Here is a 24,483-nt window from a genome sequence, read left to right as displayed (position 1 = left end):
ATGTATGAAACTATAAATTCCCTATTATTTTAAATTGCATTATTATTAAGTTGTTGCTTAACTCATGATAATATGTTTCCCAAAAGAGGGCTAAGGCATTGTGAAATTTATTTTAACTGCTACAACTTAATAACTGATGACTCATTAAATTAGTAGACAAAGTCGTTGTTATTAATGAATAATGTTAGTGTTGGCAGCTACAGCGATAAATTAATGGATTACTTCACTGGACAATAACAAATTTGTAAACATGAAAGTATACAGGATTACTGTTGCCTCTGATTTGGTCTCTCAGATCTTCCTCAGGAAAGGTGAGTCCTGAAAGCATCAGAACACTGCGAGCTCCATCAGACTCCTCTGAAGATGCCCAAGCCATACATGCCAAGATGATGAGTCCTGGCAGAGAGAGGGAAATGTCCCTGTACAAAAAGACAAAGCGAGCAATAACCAGCAGGAAATACAGTGTCTCCAAGCATGAGGCCGAGGCTGATGTTACTACCCCCATCGAACTTATTAGCAGAGGGCCCGATGGACGCTTCATTATGGATCCCTCAGAGATGGAGACAGCACTGAAGACGAGGAGGATTGAGGGCTTTCCTTTCGCAGAAGAGTCGGACACCTATCCTGAGTTCCGGCAATCGGACGAAGAAAACAACGAGACTCTAACTCCAACTGCCATTATGAGCTTGAAGTCTCAGCTCTCCCCTCTGTCGTCTAGCCAAGAGTCATACCTACAGCCACCAGCATACAGCCCATCATTCCAGAAGACAGGTGAAAGCATGGGAGGCTTAGATACCAGGCTGCAGGCCACAGGTCAGACTAGGCGACCTCCTAAAGGTTACCCTCAGTGCCAGTTTTACGGTTATCTCAGCAGTAGCTCTGCAGACCAAGATGGTCAGCCATTTTATATGCCGGATATCAGTCCCCTCAGTTCAGTGATGTCTTCACCTCTATTACTTTCTGAAGGACCTTATGGTCATCCCACCCTCCCTGCAAATCAAGGAGACTCTGAAATACATCACTTGGTCGCTTCCAGTAGCACTCTGCCTTTGACTCACACGCCAACCACGATGCGGTCTCCCGAACTATGGAGAAGGAAGGAATTGTCTATCAGCAGCATTGAAAGCTCTCCAGTTATCTTTTCCCACCAACAAGATACACCTGAGAGTACACTGCCAAAGGCTGGTCTTCCAAGGGGTGGCCCCCCTTCCTCATTCCAGGTCCCAGCACCCTACCATAGTGTGCTGCAACTGGAGGCACCAAAGAGTCGAACTGGCAAATCTTCCAGCAAAACAAGCGGATCTGTCTTTCCCTCTCAAAAGCATCCACATCAACCTATGCAACAGAGTCATGGGCAGCTAAAGCATACCAGCCATGGTATAAGTGCACCCACATTGCCTTACACTGAATCAGCCAAACAGGCTGGTCCTAGTGGCACAAGCACATTCAGCCTGGACACCAGGTGGTACGAACCTAGACCCAGGCCCAGACCCAGCCCTAGGCAAGGCAGAAGGACTGAGGCCAGTTTACACCAGGTGGTTCTACAGCCTTCCCGACTCTCTCCTTTGACTCAGAGTCCTATGAGTTCCCGTCATGACTCCCCAGAGATTTCATCCCGTCCACGGCCTCGGCCTAGTATGCAGCCCCGTGGCATCTTTCCTGCAGGTATCTCTGTGGAGATGTCTGAAATTACCCTGCAGCCTCCTGCTGTTGTTAGCTTATCCAGAAGGTCCTCTCCATCCTCCTCACCAGCACAAAGCAGCACTGCTGGCCAGAGCAGCAGACGAGGAAGCCCCAGTTATAGACCTCACATGGCACTGACACCTTCTACAGGCAGCTACACAGGATCCCCTTCTCCTGCAGCAGACCGCAGCGAGTTTTATAGTCAGATCCATAGGAGGAGAGGTGAAGACATTCCTCCTTTTGAACACCCACCTTCACACTTATCTACTTCAGGGTAGGTATTTAAAAAAAGAATGTTGAACCAGATTATCTGGAAAGCCAATTTGATTTCTTCGTATTATTGAGTTATTGTGGAATCCTGTGTTCCAAGATAGACATCCACATCCTATCAGCTGTACAAGAATTTTTTTTAAGTTATTTATCATTAAGTTCGTATTTGTCAGAACTCACATCCAGCTCATCCTGTTTTCAATGGTACATTGATACCATTCTTTTTCACTTGATCAGAATTGTACCCAAAATTTTTACGTGAATCATTGTTATTGTGGGGATTTAGCAGACAGGAAGTTCCAGTGCAATATTTCCTTCAATATCAAATTAACGATATTCATGTAGACTACCCGGGAATAATCCTGTTTGTGACGGCTATGAAACGTATGAGAGCTGAAGTTTGCTCCTCTTTCTACAAAGGTCAGCTTAGATCTATGGTTGCCATTTTCACCCCTGAGTCAGCACCTTTTGAATTCAAGCCTCACTCCAAGGCCACAACTCATAAACCCGGCAGATGCTCGAGTACAGAACTGTGGGGATTTGTCCGAGGTGCCAGAGTTAAGATAAAGCATTAAAATTAGGGCCTCCATCGGTTTATTCTGGTTTAGGCCGACGTTAAGAATCCAGTGGCACTGTGTGAGGAAGAGCCAAATGTCTACGTGGCGTCTTGGTCAGTATTCACTCCTCAAAGTTTTGTTCACCGAAGACAGATTAATTAATTGGTTATTCACCTCATCTCTTTGTCCAAAATATGCCTGTAGTAGTTGTGTGAGAAAAAACTGTTACTGCAGCCGGAAGTAGCGGAATGTAAATGAACATAATGAGAAGCTATATAAATATAAGACTTTCATTCCACTGAAGTAGGTGATTCTCACATTACAGATTTGGCACAAAGAAACTAATTCACACAGATTTCAGCATTGTTCTATTTCTCAAATGATATAAAGGGGTTCCAGAGCTGTGTTTCCCAAAGTGGGGTTATCCCTTTGGGGGTATGGCAATGCCTCAAGGGGACACTTTTCACTTAGTTGCGTAATGGCAGATTCCCCCCCCCCCCCTGCCCCGCCCCGCCCCCTCCGCCCTCTGTAGTCCAGTAAATGTCTCTGGTGCTCAGGCTGATAAGCTGCCACTTACCTTCACACTGCTCGCTGCTCCGCCACTCACATGTTGTTTCTTTCCTGTGCTTGCTGCTAATAGGCATACAAGTGAGATGCAGTTGTGTCTATCAGCAGCAAGCTTGGGGGAGAAACGGCAACGCACAGGCCTGAGCACTGACACAATGGTACGAGAGCAGCAGCCTCTGAGTGAGACACTCTCAAAGTGAGTGAGGCGGCTGCTTGACCCGCGGGTCAGGGGACTACTGGGCAGACACAGCCTGCCTGATCAAGGTCAGCGCCCTGGTAAAGCCATCTCGTAAAGGTACAAAGAAGTGAGTAAGAAGTGGGAGAGAGGGGGTGGGGTTTGAGAAGAGGGACTGCTGAGTGAGCAAGTGGTTGCGGGGAGGGCCTGTGGGAAATTGTTTCAAGCATCTATGTTCTGACAAACAAGCTCATCGATCACATTAATGGTAAAAATTATAATTACAGACATTTGTTTACGTGTGATGTGTAATTATAAAGATTTATGAAACATGTGTGGTCCTTAGAGGAATAGCTAAAAAATAAACTTGCTGTAGGGTTACACAAAAAGTTGGTAACTCTGAAGAGACGTGTGCAACCAAAAAAGTTTGGAAACCACTGTTCTCGAGCACAGCTCTGGAAAAACAGACACAATGGTTTAATATTAGGAAAGCGCAGTTAAACTGAGACTAATCTTTTGCCTTTGCCTGCTTTTAGTTAGAGTAGAAGTACATTTGAAACTCAGATTTTTGAAACTTGGAGTTTCCATGGGAAGCTTATGGTTGCTATTTGTTTCAGGGCCCTGTTAAATATGTCCCTTTCTTCATATAGAGGTTTTCTGAATGCAGCGTCATTGGTGACAGCCCAAGCTGCGTCTTGCCCATGTGTCTCTCTGCCTTCATTTCAATGGGTGGCACAACATGGGCAGTGAGCACATTTGGTTCATTGATAACACTGCACATTCATAGAGTCGGTTCTTAGTGTTGAGCTAGGGAGGAAGTGGGCTTCCAGTAAATAGAGCAATTGAATAAAGTCACGACATTCCAAATTTGGATAAGAATGTATTACAATTATAAACCATCAGAAAACCATTTGTCGTTAGACCCTTGTTCAAAAGCCACAGTCAGAACTTGTTGAATTTTTGTTAATGCAATAAGTGATGTTTAAATAGTTCTGCAGGTGACAACATCGTCATTTGGAACAATGACAAGTAGTTATATGGACAGGAACATTACCCTGTTATTGTAACAGCAATTGTACATGGCTTCTTTGCAGTTGGCTGTTACCGCAAATGATAATTTACCAATGAAATTACTGACAGTATTTAGATTTTAGACTACATTATCATCTGTTCACAAATGCTAATAATCCTAGAAATTACTGTCAGCCACCTCAGCCTAAGAATGCCATATACACTCCTATGATATTCCTCTATCTGCTATTTTAATGAAGGCATTATTCCATTTGTTTACATTAGTTGGAACATCTATTATAACCATGGACATAAAGCTCTCATGTAAATTTATTAATCATTCTTACACTAAAACTGCAAATGATCATTTCTAATCTATGATGACCAAAGCATACCTGAAGCAAACCAAATCAAATCAGTGTAAAATATAGCTTGAGTGCTCATAAGAGGTTACATTATTCTGCTTTATGATGTTATTTTTTATAAATCAAAGTGTATTGACAAAGATAACCAATCGCAAAATTGTATTCAAGAGCCAATGCGATACAGTAACACCTTCCACAGGATAATTGGAGGTAAGCCAAAATGCCACCCCATCCACCACAGTGACAAATACAGTGACTTGCTTTTTAGAAGAATCATGCCTTATTAAATACAGATTTCCACATTAAATCTGTCCCCAATTCTGACGGTGTAACTCAGAAGAGTCCAGAACATTCAGCTGAGAACATATAAAACAGGAACAGGCCATTCAACCCTTCATGTTGGCTCTGTCATTCAATGCAATCATGGGTGATCTTCTACTTCAATTCCCCATCCCTGAACAATCCCTTATCCCTTAACATCTAAATATCTATCAATCTCTATCTTGAATATATTCAATGACTAAGCCTCCGCAGCTCTCTGGGCAGTGAATTTCAAAGATGCACAGCATTTTGAATGAATAAATTTCTCCGCATCTCAGTCCTAACCTGCTGCTGGCCCCTTAGTTTGAGACTGTCACCCTTAGTTTCCAGCAGCTACCCCATTAAACCCACTAAGAATTTTACTTTTAATGTGACCATCTCTCATTCTTCTAAATTCCAGGCAATTTGGGCCTAGTCTACTCAATCTTTCCTCACAGGACAATTTCTTCCACCAGAACTCTGTCCAGCAAACCTTTGTTGCATTTCCTCCAAGACTCATGGGCGAAATTCACCGAAGACTTACGTGACGCCCGTTACCGGCGGGCAAAAGCGGCGCTGGTGACTCCGGCGTCGGGGCCTGCTTTTAAGGCCTAAATCTGCGCTGGAGGGGGGGTAGCGGCGCTGGAGGGGGGGTAGCGGCGTTGGAGGGGGGTAGCGGCGTTGGAGGGGGGGTAGCGGCGTTGGAGGGGGGGTAGCGGCGTTGGAAGGGGGGTAGCGGCGTTGGGGGTGGGGGGTTTGGGGGGTGGGTTGCGGCATTGGGGGGGGAGGGGGGAGCATCATCCTTTCCCCCCATCATCGCCACACCCACAGCAGGGTTCCCGAGAGGCCCTGCCCATGAGCCTCCCTTGCACCACCAACCTGACCCCACCTCTTGCACATCAAACCTGATACTGCTCCAGCACTGCCCTTTGATTGGCACTGCCAGGGTGCCATGGGGCTGTGCCAGGGCATTGCCGGGCCATGTCCCTCAAAGCCCGGATGTTACCCTCACCTCCGAGTCCCTGACGCTGGCAGGTGAAACTTCCTTCGACCCCAGAAACAACAGCGTTAAGCTATTTAAATTTAGTCAATATGGTTATCAGATTCACGCCCTTGAGCTCCCCATGGCATTAAACCCCTCACTTAATATTCTTACCTCACTGACGTGACATGCATGAATCAGTCGAGGGGATCCCCCAGGGGAGCAATGGTAAATATGAGAACCCAGCCCGGGAGTGGGGCGGGGGGGCAACATGACCGGGCTGTGCCATGGACTACCCACTGTGCCATGGGTTGGCTTGCCCCGGTCATGCCAAACTGGCAGTATCAACCTGTGCCGGGGGAAGTGCAGGTGCGGATCATCTGGGGAGCCCCGTTTAGGGTGGGTGGTGGGGGGGGTTCCCATTATGTTTTCTGGTGGTGGGGAGCCCCTGATGATTGTGACGTGGTGGGGCGGGGGGGGGGGGGGGGGGGGGGGGGGGGGAATTGAGTCCCTCTGATGCTTGTGCGGTGGGAGTGGAGGGGTGGGGGGCAGAGACCCTGATGTTTGTCCTCTGTATCCATTGGAGGGTGAGGGTGGGCAGTTACTTCTAGTTCAGATCGCTGTGCCCATTAAAGGTGGCACCCTGTGGAGCCATTCTTTCCGGCTCTGTCACACTGCATGCCCCACCACGCCACAACCCACCCCCCCCCCAATGCCGCAACCCACCCTCCCACCCCCCCAACGCCGCTACCCCCCCTTTCCCCCTTCCCCCCAACACCGCTAACCCCCTCCCCACCCCCTCCAACGCCGCGACCCCCCCTCCCCACCCCTCTCCAACGCCGCTACCCCCCCTCCCCACCCCTCTCCACCCCCTCCCCACCCCTCTCCACCCCTCTCCAACGCCGCTACCCCCCCTCCCCACTCCTCCCAACCCCTCTCCAACGCTGCTACCCCCCCCCTCCCCATCCCTCCCAACCCCTCTCCAACGCCGCTACCCCCCTCCCCACCGCTCTCCATCCCTCTCCAACGCTGCTACCCCCCCTCCCCACCCCTCTCCACCCCCTCCCCACCCCTCTCCACCCCTCTCCAACGCCGCTACCCCCCCTCCCCACCCCTCCCAACCCCTCTCCAACGCCGCTACCCCCCTCCCCATCCCTCCCAACCCCTCTCCAACGCCGCTACCCCCCCTCCCCACCCCTCCCCACCGCTCTCCACCCCTCTCCAACGCTGCTACCCACCCCCCCGCGCACTCGATGTAGGTTACTGAACGGCGTCAACCATCATCAGTGGTTGACGCCGTTATAAACCTACTTTGATTTTCGCTGACGTGACCCGTGGCCACGTCATGGGACTTCGGCCCATCCGGGCCGGAGAATTATTCACCCTAAAAATAACATGACATCCCGCCGGCTCCAGCTGTTCTCCTTGGCGGCCGGCGGGATTTGAACAACGCCGTTTTATGGCGGGTCGGATAATTCCTTACATGGCGGGAGTGGGAATAACGCCGCCGCCGGCCGATTCTCGGACCCTGCGTGGGGTCGGAGAATTTCGCCCCAGATATCCTTCCTTAGCGAAAGAGACAACAACTGTAACCAGAGGTCCAGGGGAGGTCTCACCAAGGCTCTATGCTCCTGCAAACTCTTTTACTCTTCTATGCCAATCCTGGTGGTTTAGCACAGGGCTAAATCGCTAGCTTTGAAAGCAGACCAAGGCAGGCCAGCAGCACGGTTCAATTCCTGTACCAGCCTCCCCGAACAGGCGCCAGAATGTGGCGACTAGGGGCTTTTCACAGTAACTTCATTTGAAGCCTACTTGTGACAATAAGCGATTTTCATTTTCATTTTCATTTTTTCAATCCTTTTGTTACATTGGAGAATGTACTTTCTTAACTGTTTGCTGCACCTACACCTTAACCTTCTGTGATCCATGTACAAGGGCACCTAGGCCCCTCTGAATAACAGCCTCTAGGTTTTTAAGTTACTAAACTTCTAGAAGTGCTGCTGATGACGTTGACACCGAGTAGAATGCTTACCCACAACCAAGTGACCCCATATTTCATTTGTCTACTGGTCACTCCAACTCATCTGCCCATTGGGAACAGTGGCCCATAATTTTATAATAATTTATAATTTTATTATCTGCCATATCCACCGTGGTCCATATCAGCCATACACTTCATTTGAAAGAGAGGAAATGTTCTAAATGGATGAAGTTAATATTTTGATGTATAGATTTTTGTTCCAAGATTTGGGCTTTTTTGCCATTATAAGAACAGGCTCAGATTATGATATCCTACCAGAGCTGATTGAAGTCAATTGGTACCTTCCATTCTGCTAAGTATGAGAGATGACAATTCAATTGCCACAACACTTTTTTTTTAAGGAGCATTTCTTAAATTTAAATCTTCAGCAATTCTTGGGTTGAGACGATGGACTAATTTATTCCACAAGACTGCTTTATATACTGTATTATAATCTATAAAATGGCCTTGAAAGTAATTTTGCGTGGTTATCAACTGTTCATTTCTTTATTAATTATTACTGCCCAGCATTCTTTAACAATGCACAATGAGATTTTAGGGATGAGCAAACTATCCAGGGATCAAATAATGTGTTCATGTTCCACTGAAGCTGATCCCAGCCAAAGAGCATAAAGTAGATCCAAGTTGCCAATACTACTGCAATATATTGTACGTTCAGGAACTTACTCCATGTTACAAGATGTGTGAGTCAGTGATACTCAGGCACATTTATCTCCACTTCCCGGCCCAGCTTTTTTTTCTCATCCCAGGAATGTTTATTGATCTCTAATGTATTCACATCTCCGGAGGCACCACCCAATCACCATTGTACATGCGTATGTATTTTCATATTGCCATTTTTTTAAACGGTGGAGTTCATCTTACGTGTTTGTTTGGAAGCTCTATTTTGGGTAGCAAAGAATCAGATGCAGGCATGTGACAAAAATAATTTGAAACACTCAACATTTCTGTTAAAGTTCCTAATTTATTCCTTTCTTAGCCTGCTGCATTTCTGGCTTCACTGACCCCCCCCTACCGACTGCCCCACCTCTCTCCCCCCCCCCCCCCCCCCCCCCCCCCCCCCCCCCCCCCATCCCCTAGCTGTAAGGCACTGTTTGTCTTTCATTTATGTAGCCAAGCATGTAAAAGGGACAAAACTCATTCATTTTTGTTCAGTGTTAGCAGACGTTTGGCTACCTTACTATCATCGGTGTGTTTCTCATAATAGTTCATTATGGTGATGCACCATTAATTCAGCCCATTTCAGAGGCTTTTGATAAGCTCAAGGTGCAAGTGTAGTGGCAGGAATGAGAGTGTTGAAAATGCTGCTTCAGATAATAGGACCAGGCTGCAAGTAAGTGTCAATACCAGTCTGTAATATAAACCACAGGCCTGCTTCGAAAAGAAAACAAAGTTTTTCGGACAGTAGGAGAAGCATTTACACTTCGGTTTTTCAGCATTTTGTTTGGGCGGTTGAGTTGGCAGCGTGTGGCAGAACTACAGTGTTAGGAATTATCCACAAAGCTCTCTGCTCAAAAACAGTTTAAACCTAGTATCGAACGATGGAAACTGCTATTATTTGGTGACCGATAGAGTTCATGGGAAAATTACCTTTTGTCAGTCACAGACTAATTTTTTTAAAAGCCCAGAAGGCCCTATCCTTTAATTCAACAAGTGTGTGAGTTATCTTCGTCTTGGATTTAAGATGTGATGTACAGAAATCTATCTACTGAACCGGAGAGAAATCCCTGCAGAGCCAGATCAATACCAGCGTGTTACTGGTAATGTAAGACAAGGGTTAGTTCTTGTAAATGTACCATGAAGATACAAACTTTTGAAAAAAATCAACATGCTTAAGTCTCAAAACTTAACAGGGAAATCTACATGGATAGAGTTTTTATTTGCCTGATATGGAATCCATACTCCTTCCCGTTAACAACATTGACAACTTCCCTAGGTCCAACAGCCAAGGCTTAAAGATCCACTTCCCTGAGTGTATGTGGGATTTCTGCTGAAATCTGAATATATTTCATGTAGGTCACCAAATAAATCACTGGTAAACTTCCCATTCTGGGTCCTGCCAAGCCTCTTTAGAGCATTGGCTTGCAGAGTTAAATGGTGCTAGTTTAACTTCACAATTTCCAGCAGTAAACCAAGGTGCCTGAATTCTACTAGCCTTCCTGTACCAGGCATCACGTTACCAAGTCTACCGTAGCAGATCAACTCTCATCCAGTGTTATTTTGAGCACTGTGCACCGAGACTGTCAAACAGTACTCTTTAATTTTAAGGCCTAGCTAAAATAAATGTATAACTTCCCTCAGCAAGTGTTATTTTGATGGCAACCCCACCAAAAAGACACCCTGCTTAATGCCCCCACCCGCCTCGAATAATAATCATAATAATCTTTATTTTTGTCACAAGTAGGCTTACATTAACGCCGCAATGAAGTTACTGTAAAATCCCCTGGTCACCACACTCCAATGCCTGTTTGGGTGCACAGAGGGAGAATTCAGAATGCCCAATTCACCTAACAGCACTCGTGGGAGGAAACCGGAGCACCCGGAGGAAACCCATGCAGATACTGGGAGAACTGGGCAGGGACAGTGGTATCATAGCTGGACTAATACACAGGAGACTCAAGGTAATTCTCTGGGGACCCGGGTTTGAATCCGACCGCAGCAGACAGTGAAATCTGAATCCAATAAAAATCTGGATTTAAAAGTCTAATGGCGACCATGAAACCATTGCCGTAAAACCCCATACGGTTCACTAATGCCCTTTAGGGAAGGAAATCTGCCATCTTTACCAGGTCTGGCCTACATGTGACTCCAGATTCATAGCACTGTGGAATGCTCCCACAGGGCAATTAAGCATGCCCCCATCCCTTGAAAGATATAAAAAATAATAATCATAGTCAAATGTAGTTTGTTTGTGTATTGTCATTTAGCTTTTAGTTAATAGATAGCTGGGGAACCACTGTGCTTTCAATAGTGAGCCTCCCACAGTTGTGATACCTTGTGAAGGTACAGTCTCCACCCCACCTGAAACCATGTAATCTCCTGGGAGAGGCAAGAAATCAGATAAAAACTCAGGCTAGTTCTGGCAGAAATCTGAGAAATTTCTCTCCAACCCACTTAGGTTATTGAAACTACCATAAACTGTCACTATAGCCCTGAATCCCCTGCAGTGCTTATCTCCTGTAAGGTTGTTGGCTGTCCCAGCCAGAATCAGGCACGGCTTTTACTTGGAGAAGAAACAGAGCCTCAATCTGTTCAGTGAAGGTTGGCAAGTATTAGCATGACAAACCTTTCAATGCAAAAGCTCCCATTCTGTTTCCTTATCACAGAACATTACTGACTGTACATTCAAATTTATTATTTTAGATGTTACATAAATAACTGACAATGATCTCAGAGATCAAACAGTGCTATCATCAGTAACAATTGTTGTCCTATGTATATATCACATTTGTATTTCTTACCCACAGAATGTTTACCTTGACTTTTAACAGTGATAAATCAGACATAGCAAGATAGTCATTATATGGGATGAAACTGAATAGCCTTCTTTGCTCAATGCCACAGTAAAATAAATTAGATTTTCAATCACCTTCAAAATGAACTGAGTGGAAAATTGTTCCAACGCTGCACTGATCTGCAGCCACATGCGCAATGAACTTGACCTTATTTCCAGAATAGCTACTTCATATCTATGTGAAGCCTGATGTCAGTGAAATTGTCCGTCTGCAGTGCTATGAACAATGATTGTGTCCTTGCTTTCTGTGGTATTTGCCGAGTGCACGCCCACTACTTTACGATAACCTGCTTTTCCTTGAATTAGGAGCAAAAAGGACAACTGTGCACTGAGACTGTCAAACATTTTATGGCATAGGTAAAATAAAAGAATGACCCCCCCGCCCCACAAACCGACTGGCAAAATAGCTACAGACGTTATCAGTAATTTCAGGCACCTGAGAGGCCAAATTACTCATGCCCATTGTGAATCACCAATACCAATTCAAATAAGGTAGACTCATAGTACAGTCAGAAAGTATAATGTCAGGAGCATGAACATTTAGCACAGGTTACCTGGGTTGCTCTCAGATAGTTTGGGAGATTTGTACTTTAGGGAGGGACAATGGAGAACTTTGGTTCTGATCATTGATTTTTTGATCGTGGTCCCACGCCTGAGGCTCAGTATCCCATGTATGCAGATTAACTACATAAACTGTAATTGCAGTCTTATTGGCATTTAATCTTAAATAGGTCAGAAAATGGCACACACACTCAATTTGCTGGCTTAAATATTGAAGTACTACTAATGTCAGCTTAACGTGCCCTGAAAACTGATTTAACCATTAAGTATTTATGTTTATGGTTATGTCCCATAAGCAGCTATTGTTTATTCTTAGCAGGGAGAATGGTACGCCAGATATGATGAATCTTTACACTTGAGGATGTTATTTAGACTTGTTCTCATTTCCTACATATGTGACTACAATGCCTGTAGCTGCCCTTACCATTAAGTATTATTTTAGATGTTAAAACACCTGGGGAGTAGTGATCTTGACTATCTAAATCCAAGCTTTAGCATCAAGGAAGGAAAATGTGTGGGCTAGAAGTCCTGGGTTATGCCCACCAGTTAGAAAATATGCTCTTCTAAGTCCATGATAATAATGCTCCTCCCTTAAATGGTGCGACATTCAGAAATTAGCTCAATTCAAGGCGAGGAAAGACAGAGTGACTGCCTCGTGTACGATAAAAGCCTGAAGTGAAATGTTGGATGTGCCTTGTTCATTGCTCAGTGAACTCCAACCCAAATGGAAAAACTCCCCGCAACGTTTTCTTCTTATTGATGCTGATGTCCTTCCTCAGTTAATGCACAAGCAGAGACAATATGAAACCTGAAAACCTCACATGTGTCGCAGTAGGGAGGGCTGGCAGAAGGTCCTATGGAAGAACAACATTTTCAGACCAATGTAGGAAACGGTGTTTGTCTCTTGTGTCCACCTGACTTGGGATCTTTTTTTTTTATCTCCTAAAAAGTGTGAAGGGAATTCAATTGCATTGTTGAGCGGATGCCACTTTTGAAGGTTTTTGCGAGTACAAATTCATTAGGAAGCCTAGCTGAAGAAGGAAAGCATCTAAACGAGAAATAAATTACCGAGCACTCTTGGAACTTTATCAGAGGCCTTGTAAATTAAACAAGCTTGGTGTTGTATTGCATATAAACCCTGGAGGGCCTACAGAAGGGTACTGTGCCTTTAATGTTGTGAGTGCATGCAGGGGCTTTTGATATATCTTCTTACCTTTAAGATAAGATAGAAACATCTGCCAAAATTCTTTGGTTTATTATTGCTAAGTTAAATTAGGCCTTTGCCACAATCGGAATTCCAGGACTCATCGCTCAGATCTCCACTCAACTGGATACAATCGATCAGAGTGCGATAATATGAGTTTGAAGGTTGACATTAATCGATCTTGAAACATTATAACCCAAGGCTATCTCAATCACTGCTTAAGTGTCCCATTTTTCTCTTTTCTCTGTGAACTCTTTCAAGTGAGCTGCAGGTAAAATTATCATGTCTTGTCATTGTGCTTGAAAACTCTGTACTGTTTTCTTAAAATGACGTGAGAGTGTCTTTTTGTTTCGTTCCAAGATTCTGTTCCATTTTCATTGATGTCAGGTGCAGTATACACGGATCTCACTGGCATTATTGGGCATCCTGCTCATGTATCTGAATGTCTTCATTCGTTTAATGAATATTCTTCAAATTAAATGGATCATTCAGAGTCTTAACTGCTTTGTTTTTGATTAATCTCAGCTATCACGGCAGTGTTGTTGTGACCAGGTCCTCAACACCTCAATAGGTAAGGGTTGAATCCATGTCTGAAAGGCGGGGGGTGCAGCAGGTGGGGCTTTTTAAACTCATTCTTCCTTTAAAGGGGAATACAATACTTGGAATGTTCTTTGCCTGCCATTATTTTCCATTTTTTTGCATTCAACTTTCATCATTTTCGTTGTTTTCGTGTGATTTCTTAATTTCCGACTGATGTGCTCTCTGCCCTATTCAGCTTCCAGTCGGCTGGGCATGGAATGCAAGTCACGAGTTTCATCACAGACCCAACATTGTTCCCGTAGGCTCCCCCTATTCAAGGTGGGCCTCAAATTGGTCAGTGTTATTTTTCATTTTTCTCCCCTTCCTTGTTCAGCCATCCCACCTGTCCTTGTGGTCAGGCATTTCACACAGGAGATACTTGTTCCTCCTCAGGTCCTGGGTAACGTCAAGAGCAAATAGAAGCCACCATAAGTGTATTTGCAGGTCGGAATGATAGGGGCAAACCACAGAAAATAAATGCCTGTAACCATCGCCCCGTCGTGTGCACTACGTTTTCTATTTGGTTTAAATCTGACTTTGTGACAGAGGTTTGGGATTAATAGGGGAGAGCTTTCAAACAGCTGGCACGTAAACGATGAGCCAAACGGCCTTTTTCTGTGCCGTCAGATTCTAAGGTGCTCAGTGGAATTTTAATGAAATTGTGTGTCAAAGTTGGCATCTAAATTTTACCACGAATACCATTTGTAAAGCCGGTAAATTTTTCAAGAAAGCACAGTGCAAAATCCACCAACAGTCAGTTGCCAAGAAAAATGAAAATAATTCCCCCATAACAAACACCATTTTTTTTATTAAATCATCCTGCCATATTTAACATTGTACTATGTGATCTTCAATGTGTTCAAATAAAATAGCTCTTTATTCTGATGTTCAAAGTGACAGATTTTTAGTGAATATGTCAGAATGAAAATGCACATACTTTAAAAACGGGATCTACCTCCAAGTGTAAATTGCACAACATGACCAATGCTGCATTTTTGATGTGACTTTTGACAATTCAGTCTTCAGTTCCTGACGACATGGAGAACTGGCAGTAATTTTGCATGACTGTTATACACTGCCACTATCCTATCCGATTAAGTGCCAGCAAATGTTTGGAAAACGCTTTGCTGATTTTTTTGTGATTCTGACTAGAAATATTTCAGATGATTACAAAAGGTTTTCCTCTGTTTATATTACTGCTTTGAAGTGCCTCCGTTTTTCATGACATAGCTCACTTTTGATCCACTTGGACTGTCTTCTTTACTGCTACTGTTAGACAGGAGAAAAAAAATACACTTAAAGAAAACTTTTGTATTGTTGAAAGTTTAAGTATTCCCCTTTAAAGTCACATCTGCTAAGGCAATGCATGCTTCCGCTAATCAAACGTTGTTGCATTTGTCTTCTGAGTCGCTCAGTGTGATTGTTCCTAAGCACTTTCCCCTAATCCTGCCATTCCTCCCCCCTCTGTCAGCATGGTGAAGCCCATTGTAGATAAATATTTCTGTTGTTAGACGCAGTGTAATCATTTACTAACCGTCATTAATTTCACATTGCAGCAAATTGTTAGGAGCTGTCAAAGAAATTCAATGGAATTATTTTGAACTGATGAGGTGATATTGCATACACTGAATAAACGCATCATCAGCTGTCTGTGATTGATGGGCCTGCTGAAAGAAAATAAGTTTTGTCTTTGAAAGTCATAAAAACATGTAATCTACCTTATGGAAGAGGCATAGATTTCAAATAATCAAAGAATGGCACCTGAAAACATTGTTCAGACAAAACTGGTTAAAAAAGTAAACCCACATTATCTTTCTATTCCGTATTATGTGAGAGCAATTTTTCAATCCTGCCAAAATCCTGTACACTCCTGTGCAAGCACGACCAATCTATCCTTCAGATTAACTAACAAATCATCTAATAAAACAGAGTGAAATAAATATATGGGGACTAGACAGCACCGACTCCTGGAACACCTCTGCAATAGGGTTTGAATCATGGGCAAACAAATGGATGCTCTCCTCTCTGGTCGCTGCGGCATGAGCCAAAATAATGCTGTAAATGCCATAAAGAAATGTGTTCGAAAGTGGCTCTATAAATTTGCCTCCTGCAGTGAAAGTGGCTTGTTTATAGCAAGAGATTTATTTTTAAACTGTGCATGTGAAACAGTTAATAATTGCATGCTTTATGTTCAGTACATTTTTATCTGCTCAATTTTACTTCTTTGCTCCGGGAGCTACATACAGGGTGGCAATTGTGGCTGGACGTTGTCTAAAATAGAAAGGGTGGGCTATGAAAATACATTTACCATTCTCTTCTTTGGGAGATATCATGAGAACAATGGGTGCCGGTTGGTTGAAACCTGGCGTACCATGTCACCACGAACCTCTGGACTCCTTACACGTATGCTTCCAAATTTGGCTTCCCTTTGTAGTCAAAATTCCCTAAAAACGTTAACGGGCACACAGGAACCACAAACTGTCCAGCAAAATAAATGATACAGAAATAGTCAAAATTTTATTGACATTTTTTAACTTGGTAGTTCAGTAAAGGCCTCAGGGTCAGTCTGATAAAAATAAAGCGCAGGTTTATTCACAACAGAAATGTGCATACACGCACACAGGACCTGGTTAGGCTTCGCTGGTCCTTTCTCCCTGGAGGCCTGTTCTAGCTAGGCCGATATACAACAGTCCCCGCCCTGTAGTTAACAGGGGAGTGCATACTCCTCGAGCCACACGGGGACTATCATCAAACCTGTCCTGTGTGCTTCATGTGGGATTTAACAGATAGTTTTAAAATGCTACAGAAGCGTGATTGCTATTACAGGTCACATTGTCAGTAAGTCTAATGCTATGCGGTTCATATGTCTCCCGCAACCAATTATTTTGTCCACTCACACCTCTTAAAACAATACTTTCCCCCTCTCTTCTGGAAGCATTTACTTCTTGGCGGGATACGGTTCCAAATGTGCCTGTCACTGTCCAGTGCACTGACACTATGGCTTTTCTTCAAATAACCGAGCAGTGAATGCCGCAGGCTTCTTGATTAAAGGGAATCACAACCAAATTGTTTTCAATATCCATTCAGTAGATTTTGGTTACATTTGCTCTGCATTATTAACAGGTGGTTGGTAGACTTACCATTTGCTTAACTTTGGCAATTGTGGCTGGCTCAATTTTGAAGGAGGTTCACTATTGAGTGGCCAAAACATGAACCTGTTTCTGCTGATAACCCCCTTTTAATATGGAAATTAGAACATAGAACATTACAGCGCAGTACAGGCCCTTTGGCCCTCGATGTTGCACCGACCTGTGAAACCCCTCTAAAGCCCATCTACACTATTCCCTTATCGTCCCTATGCCTATCCAATGACCATTTGAATGCGTCCTAAAGCTATCCCATCCAACCAATACTACTCAGTAGTCCTTGATTTATATCCACCTTCTGTACACGGCACCCTCAGGATCTTCATCTCTGCCCTCTGCAGCAGGGCTAGGGTGTTGTTTCAAGCTGCTTCCTACAGGACCATCTTATCTCGCTGCCCATCTATTACTATTACCCTGCCCATGCTGTTGTGCACTTGTGCAGGGTAAGTAGTCATGTGAAGTTCTATCTAGTCCATCCTCTAAACCTCAGGAGGGGCATACCTCTGAGCTGCCACTTGCTGTAGTGAGGCAAATGGCATTTTGTCTCCATCTCGTTGACCACTGGGTGGAATTTTGCACACTGTGCACATAATGCTGGCTGAGGCGAGAAACCGAGCGTGCGGCTCTCCAGCTGCACAGCCGAGTTTTCTCTCCAGATTTTATGGCACTCTGTGTACAAAAAGTCTGGAGGTAAGCCCTTCGCTGTCACGCTGGCCTGCAACACCAGCTCCACAGAGATTGGGGTATCGTTCTTAAAGGGCTGCACTAAACCTTTCCAGGGATACGGGAAACCTCTTTGTCCACACATAGTGGGGCAAACGTCCCGTCCCCCCATGGATACGGGGTGTCCCATCCCCCCCCCACACACACAAGCACCAGGGCAACCCCCCCTATACATAAGGGGAATCCTCCAGTAGAACTTCCTAGAGGGCCCACCCCTGGGCAGGAGGCACTGCCAGGGGCACTGGCTTGGTATGCCCCCCTCCCCCAGGGGCTACGCTTACTTTTGCGTCCCCAGTGGGTTCCGCTCAACTGCTACATGTTTTGAAAAAGCAATTGTAAACCTCCGTCGGCTAGAGGGGGGGTTAAGTGTTGGGGGGGGGGGGGGGGGGGGGGAACATACGCTTACGACACCTCACCAATACGCCGCCTGGACGTGAGGAACAAAGGTTAACATTTAGGGTAAGCAGAGAAAGGTGAGTGGCTTCTGAAAGCAGCTGCATTTTGTGCACTGGAATGGGTGAGGATGAGGTATCAATGAGAAAGTAAAGAGAACTAACGGCTTGAACCCCACAAGTACCCCTGGCACGATCCAGCCTCACAAACTGTCTGACCGTTACCTCAACTAAACAGAAGGTGCAAATGTCGGCTGTCATGTTCTTATTTGCTCCCTGTTAATGCTTGCAAGCTTCTACTGCACAAAAGAATGGAGAATGTTAAATGTAAGTCGGAGAGATGCTTTGAGGATAAGGGTGTCAGGTGAAATATTAATGTTGGTGTGTGAAGAATTTCTGAGAAGTCAGGAGGTGAAGGCCGTAATAGAAGAGTTCAGAGTGCAGCAATCAGATAAAAAAGAGTGAAGAGTGCTGCAGTGCTTGAGGGTAGTTCCAGGAATTGGGGGCGGGATTCTCTCAGCCCGGGGCCGGGCCGCAGAATCCCCGTGACCAGCGTGAATCGCGCCACGCCGCCCCGGTACGCAATCGCCGCCATTGGCGCCAGCCGGGGGCGTTTCCAATGGTGTCAACACTTAGCATCAAGATCACGGAATCCCGCCCTGGGTTCCTACGCAACTCCTCTGCCAGCATTTCCATCAATATCTCCCCTGTTGTCCAAAAGCTGAGGGGCCTTGTTACCTCACCTCTGCCTGCCACTTCAGCAAGTTGAACTAGAGGGGCAGCACGGTAGCACAAGTGATTAGCACTGTGGCTTCACAGCGCGAGGGTCCCAGGTTCGATTCCCTGTCACTGTCTGTGCGGAGTCTGCACATTCTCCCCGTGTCTGCGTGGGTTTCCTCCAGGTGCTCCGCTTTCCTCCCACAGTCCAAAGACGTGCAGGTTAGGTGGATTCGCTATGATAAATTGCCCTTAGTGACCAAAAACATTAGGAGGGGTTATTGGGTTATGGGGATAGGGTGGAAGTGAGGGCTTAAGTGGGTCGGTGCAGACTCGATGGGCCGAATGGCCTCCTTCTGCACTTTATGTTCTATGTTCTAGAATTTGCCTTCAGTCACTGATCCCCTGACTTTTAAGAGATTGTGGATGCCTAAAAAGGTGTCAGAGAGGCAAGACTTTCCTGCTTCTGATTTGGTGAGCATTAGTCACGCTGGCAACTCGCCACTTTTACAATATTAAAGAGCCATCACCAATTTGACTTGCTAGTTGGGCCCATGTAATCGGGGGCATGTGCTAGTTCTGGGTTTGAAAACAATGCTCAAATGAACTCCTATTCTGATATCACTTCATCAGCGCAAATCGGTGCCTTGATTATAAATATTGGCTGGAATTCTCCCGTCATTGCGATTCACTTTTCGTGCCGGCAGCGCACTTTTCTGGCGGTGTGGGGTAGTTACAATGGTTACAATGAAATCCCATTGACAATCGGTGATAGATTCCCGCTGCCAGCGAACGGCCCATGGCCGACAAACATGCAGCGGGCGGACTGGAGAATCCCGGCCATTGCCTGATACAAGATAAGAAGGCATGCTCTCTGACTGATCAAGAGCAATCCCTTAAATGTTGCATCTAGCACTCACTTTGTCCATCAGGCTTCAGACGGTTCGTTTCAGATGTATATTCCTGCATCAAAGTATAAAAACAAAATCAGCACTAAATGAGCTGAGTATCTGCTCCATCCATTCAGCCTCTATTTGCAAGCTTCATGGCTTTGAATGGCTATACTTCAGCAATAGGCCGGTCAAACTCGTGTTACATGGCTTCCAGTCCCCCATAGCACGTTTTCCAACAAACCACAGGCCAAGCAACAGGAAGTCCAACAATCTGTACAAAACGAAACTCCCAGGATTGAGTCATAGAATTTTACAGCACAGTATCGCAGTATTACGTGCAGTTCTGGTCACCACATTATCAGTAGGACGTGGAAGTTTTGGAGAGAGTGCAAAGAAGGTTCACCAGGATGCTGCCTGGTCTCGAGGGTGTTGGCTATGAGGAGAGGTGGAATAAACTAGGATTGTTTTCAGTGGTAAGATGGAGGCTGAGGGGAGACCTGATAGAGGTTTACAAAATTAGGAGAGGCATAGACAGGGTGGATAGTCAGAGGCTTTTTCCAAGGGTGAAGTGTCAATTACAAGTGGGCACAGGTTCAAGGTGAGAAGGATAAAGTTTAAGGGAGATGTGCGGGGTATGTTTTTCACACAGAGTATGGTGGGTGCCTGGAACGCCCTGCCAGAGGATATGATGGAAGCCGGCACATTAGCAACATTTAAGAGGCATCTGGACGGGTACATGAATTGGGAGGAAATAGAGGGTACGGACCGAGTACATGCAGAAGATTCTTTTTTTTTAGTTAGGGCAACGTGATCGGCACAGGCTTGGCGGGCCGAGGTGCCTGTTCCTGTGCCAAACTTTTCTTTGTTCTTTGCCCTTTGTCTACTACTGGACACAGACTTCCAGTCATGAAAACAACCTTTGACTAACACCCACTGCGTCCTGCACTAAGCCAATTTTGAATTCAATTTGCCAAACTCCATCCCACGGGCTCTTACCTACTTGATCAGTCCACCATGCATGACCTTAACAAAAGTCCATGGGCGCAATTTTACCAAATTGAACAAAGTCCCATAGCAAGCACGTTCAGCAATATGTTTCCTGCCGCTAGCATCGCCAAGAAACACAAGGCTAGAAAACGTGACTTGCGTTTGATCAGGGGTCTCAATGGGGAACATGCGGCTCACTGTAGCGAGAGATTGGAATGCCGTTTTTAAATGCCATCCCAATCTACGAGGCCCCCAAAGCGACGTCCCAACACACTATGGGAGGGTCACCGCACCTCCTAATACCCACGCAGGGCACCCCTGGCCCGATCGCACCTGCACAAAAAATTCCAGCTTGGCAACTTGACAGTGCCACCCGGGGACCTTGGCAATGCCAGGCCCGTACCCAGATGGCACCAGCAGTGATAGGGTACCACCCTGCCCAAAGGCTATGCACCCAGAGGGCCTCCAATCCCCTGGGAGACCCCCATGAATGACATTTGTGGAAATCAGTGCTGAACAGCACTCACCCGAGGTCTCCGAGGCGAGGGGGATTGATCCCATGCCTCTGGTAACTCGGGAATCTGCACATTAAAGTGAGACTAGCTGTCTCACTTTAATATGCAGATTGGCTAAAACGTGATCCTGGCCACAATAGATCTCGCGAGGTGTTGCGAGCCAAATAGATCCTAGGAGTGGGGTCTCCCAGCTTCTATCAGCCACACTGCGCTGCAGCGAGCTGCTTTTCAGGTTCTGCGTGCCCATTAAATCGTGCCCCATATAGACTACATCAACTGCACTACCCTGATCTACACACCGTGTAACCTCCTCGAAAAATTCTATCAAATTTATCAGACATGATTCCCCCTTGACAAAATGGTGAGATCTGGAGGAGTTTTGGACAGATAACATCCCTTTCCCAATTAAAAGTGTGAGTGGCATATTGTTCCTGGATGCTGGCAATGTTATACTGAGCCACTGGAATGATTATGTGGATTTGCTTTTGCCGGCAATGCAGTTATTACCATTTGTCTCGTGTTTGTTAGTGTATGAAAATAATTCTGCAATGAATTGTTCTGTGCTCATTAGGTTAAGAAAATGGACCACTTTGGGCTAGCATTAAATTGGGTGGAACAGGCTGCAGTAAACAGCTGAATAGAGACGTCTTGGGCTTGGCAAGATAGCTGAACATTTGTCTTGACAGGGTTATGCTTGGCGTGCAAGTATCGTGCACACAAAATTGCAGCTGCAATCCTCAGTTTTAACTCACATAACAAATCACTGCATTTCCTCACGATTCCATCACTGTTGACGTGGGAAATTATTTCTTTCTCCCGGCACCGTTATACTCTGATGAGTACATACAACGAGGTGGAAAGAATGCTGTCTTTTTGCTTCTGGAAGACAGTAATTAACTGATCCATTTTCATTTACAATGTTGTCGTAACATTAACACATTTTGAGTATGTGCAGGAAATTTGATCAAGCAGCTAAAAGCTCCAACCAGAGATTCAACAAATAATGAAGTGATGATCTTCAGTCCAAATCTCACTTTTTTAAACCTCCATTTGCAGGTTCATGGAGTTATTTGATGGATATTTCTTAAAGGCCACAATTATATCTGTTATTGTTTTGTGGCAGCAAAATGACCAGAGCAAGAAAAATAGAAGTAGACATTCTGGCCAATTGTTTCTACTGATCGAGCATTCCAGGAAGGGCGTGCAGGGTCTTCTGCTCTTAGAATATATACATGAGTCACGGCCACTTCCGGTTCCTGGCTCAGCTCACGCTGTCAGGGCCCCGCCTTTGTGATCTTCCCCGGGGCAGCCAATTAAGAGGCCATCTCCGGTTCTGACATCCAATTCAGGATGGCGAGAAGGATGGCAATCCCAGTAGTGCCAGAGGTGACGCTGCCACTGTCAGACGGCAAACATGACGGCTCCCACTGAAGAGGTTAGAACATCAATAAAATAGTTTGTGGCCACGGCTGCCAGGCCAGTATTGTGAGGGTAAGTCCCTCTACAAGACGGCCGGCTGCACCCCACCACTGTCTGTGGCTCCGCTGATAGATGTAAATGGAGGACTTGCTAAACCCACCGTCCTGGCCTGCTGTTGGCGGGTCACCTCCAGGCACCTGCTAGGTTTGGCCCTCAGTGCGGGCATGGGGAGGCCCTGCTTCCCAGTGCTGTGCCCAATCAGCCCGCCGATGGACATTTAAATATGCAAGTTTCCTACCCTCAGCTGCCAAACGGGTAACCTCTGATGTGTTGAAACGCCTCTGGGCAAATTGCCCGGCTAATCTGACATATATTTCTCTAAAATCCCTTCCTGTCCCATTTGAAGCCTGCTTCCACAGGACCAAAAAGATTTCTGACCATTGTGAACAAGGCATTGAGAGCTATTAATGGTAGCATCTCAGTAACTGGTCCCATTGGGTAACCTCCGTTAGGAATCAGAATTAGTGACACAAAAATAGCAAATGTACTTCAAAGAAATGCAGTATGCACCAAACAAACATTCCTTTTGATATAATATTTAGCTAATTAATGCAATTGCCTGAATGTCTTAATGTCCTAATATTTTAATGCAATTGTTATTCTGTCACTGATTACGTTTTATTTGGATAAATAATACAGCATCTAAAAAAAAACATGACAAATACCAAAGCAAGAAGAATGAAAGAGAAGCGATTTTTTGCATACTTGGTGGCTTGATCTGCTCAGCAAGGTGAAGGTTGTTGGTTCAAGGAAATAAAAGTTCTTCTCAATTCTTGCAGCAAATGTAAGCATCAAACAACCCAAACTAGGAATTGCACAGTCCAGGTGTAAAGCAGAACTATCTCATCTCTGCCTTCACTGCAACTCAAAAGAACACTTACTGGTGCAGAGTAAATTTTCATTTCTTTGGATCATTTGGATTACCAATTTAATGCTAAATTATGGGCAGTTTGAGGCTATCAAATTGCACAAATATCAACATGTTTGAAACGACTGACGTGGTGAAGCCAGAAATCTACAACACAATTTAGTGATCAGTAAAGGAGATTTTCGCTGTCTGTGGAATTGTACACAGGTTTTTATACTTTTAAATTCATATTCATACTTTACACTTCAGTTACAGAGAGGAGTGTTTATCGCATTGGCCTTGATCAGATTCAACACTAGGCCTTGGGGGTGAAAATGCAATGCGCTAACTATCGACATGGCCAGATTAACCACTTAAATGCTTTCATGGAATAATAAATCACATATGTTTTATTGGACGTGAATTTTTCATATTGTTCCAAGTAGTTGCAGATGTGATTTCTTCATTGCCTTCATCCCGGTGACCAAAAATAGATCAGATCAGTGAAGGTTTCAATGACGTCACGATAGGCCTATTTGCAGCAAGCATATGAAATGCACAACTTCAAACAATAGTTCCCAGTGGGAATGTTTTCCACTTCTGCAAAGCTAGTGAGAGCTTTGATATGTCCTTTAACAGTTGTACTTTACATTGCGAAGAATAGAAAACTCCCTGTAAATATTTTCTGTGCAAAATATATATTTTATTTAGTGTGCTGCACAGAAAAAAAATGCAACATGTTTGTATTTTACTTTTGTGTTGAAGAAATGCTCTGTGGCCTGAAAAAAATATTTTGAATGCGCATTCATCTCCAGTACTTTATAGTTGGCTGGACTTTTTAATCCATTGAATATTTTTGTTATTAAATCGATATTTCAAGATGTCTATTTTGATCTATTTAGAAATTAAGTACTTAATTTCTACTAGTTTGAGAGAGGTCCACTGAACCTTGATAGAATAGATCAATTGGATTAC

At 44.9% G+C, this 24,483-nt stretch overlaps 1 protein-coding gene across 9 annotated transcripts in view; it reads left to right on the top strand.

Moving 5' to 3' along the window:
* Positions 1-24,483, top strand: part of igsf9bb (immunoglobulin superfamily, member 9Bb) — an 827,780-nt gene that overhangs the window by 785,991 nt on the left and 17,306 nt on the right. For 3 of the 9 annotated variants that reach the window (XR_005458187.1, XR_005458188.1, XM_038779227.1), the window contains exon 18: positions 296-1,957. Coding sequence is in view for 3 of the 9 variants with exons in the window: in XM_038779227.1 (XP_038635155.1) it covers positions 296-1,957 (1,662 nt within the window). In the remaining 6 variants the exon portion in view is untranslated. Of the gene's footprint in view, positions 1-295; positions 1,958-13,491; positions 13,502-13,755; positions 13,802-14,005; positions 14,104-24,483 lie in introns of all 9 variants that reach the window. The other 6 variants (XR_005458192.1, XR_005458193.1, XR_005458189.1 and 3 more) reach the window with 4 other exon arrangements.

Source organism: Scyliorhinus canicula, chromosome 19, assembly GCF_902713615.1.
Source record: "Scyliorhinus canicula chromosome 19, sScyCan1.1, whole genome shotgun sequence".
Classification (NCBI taxonomy): Eukaryota; Metazoa; Chordata; class Chondrichthyes; order Carcharhiniformes; family Scyliorhinidae; genus Scyliorhinus; species Scyliorhinus canicula.
The sequence above is the reverse complement of the archived record's forward strand: the minus strand, read 5'-3'. Positions and strand labels throughout refer to the sequence as shown.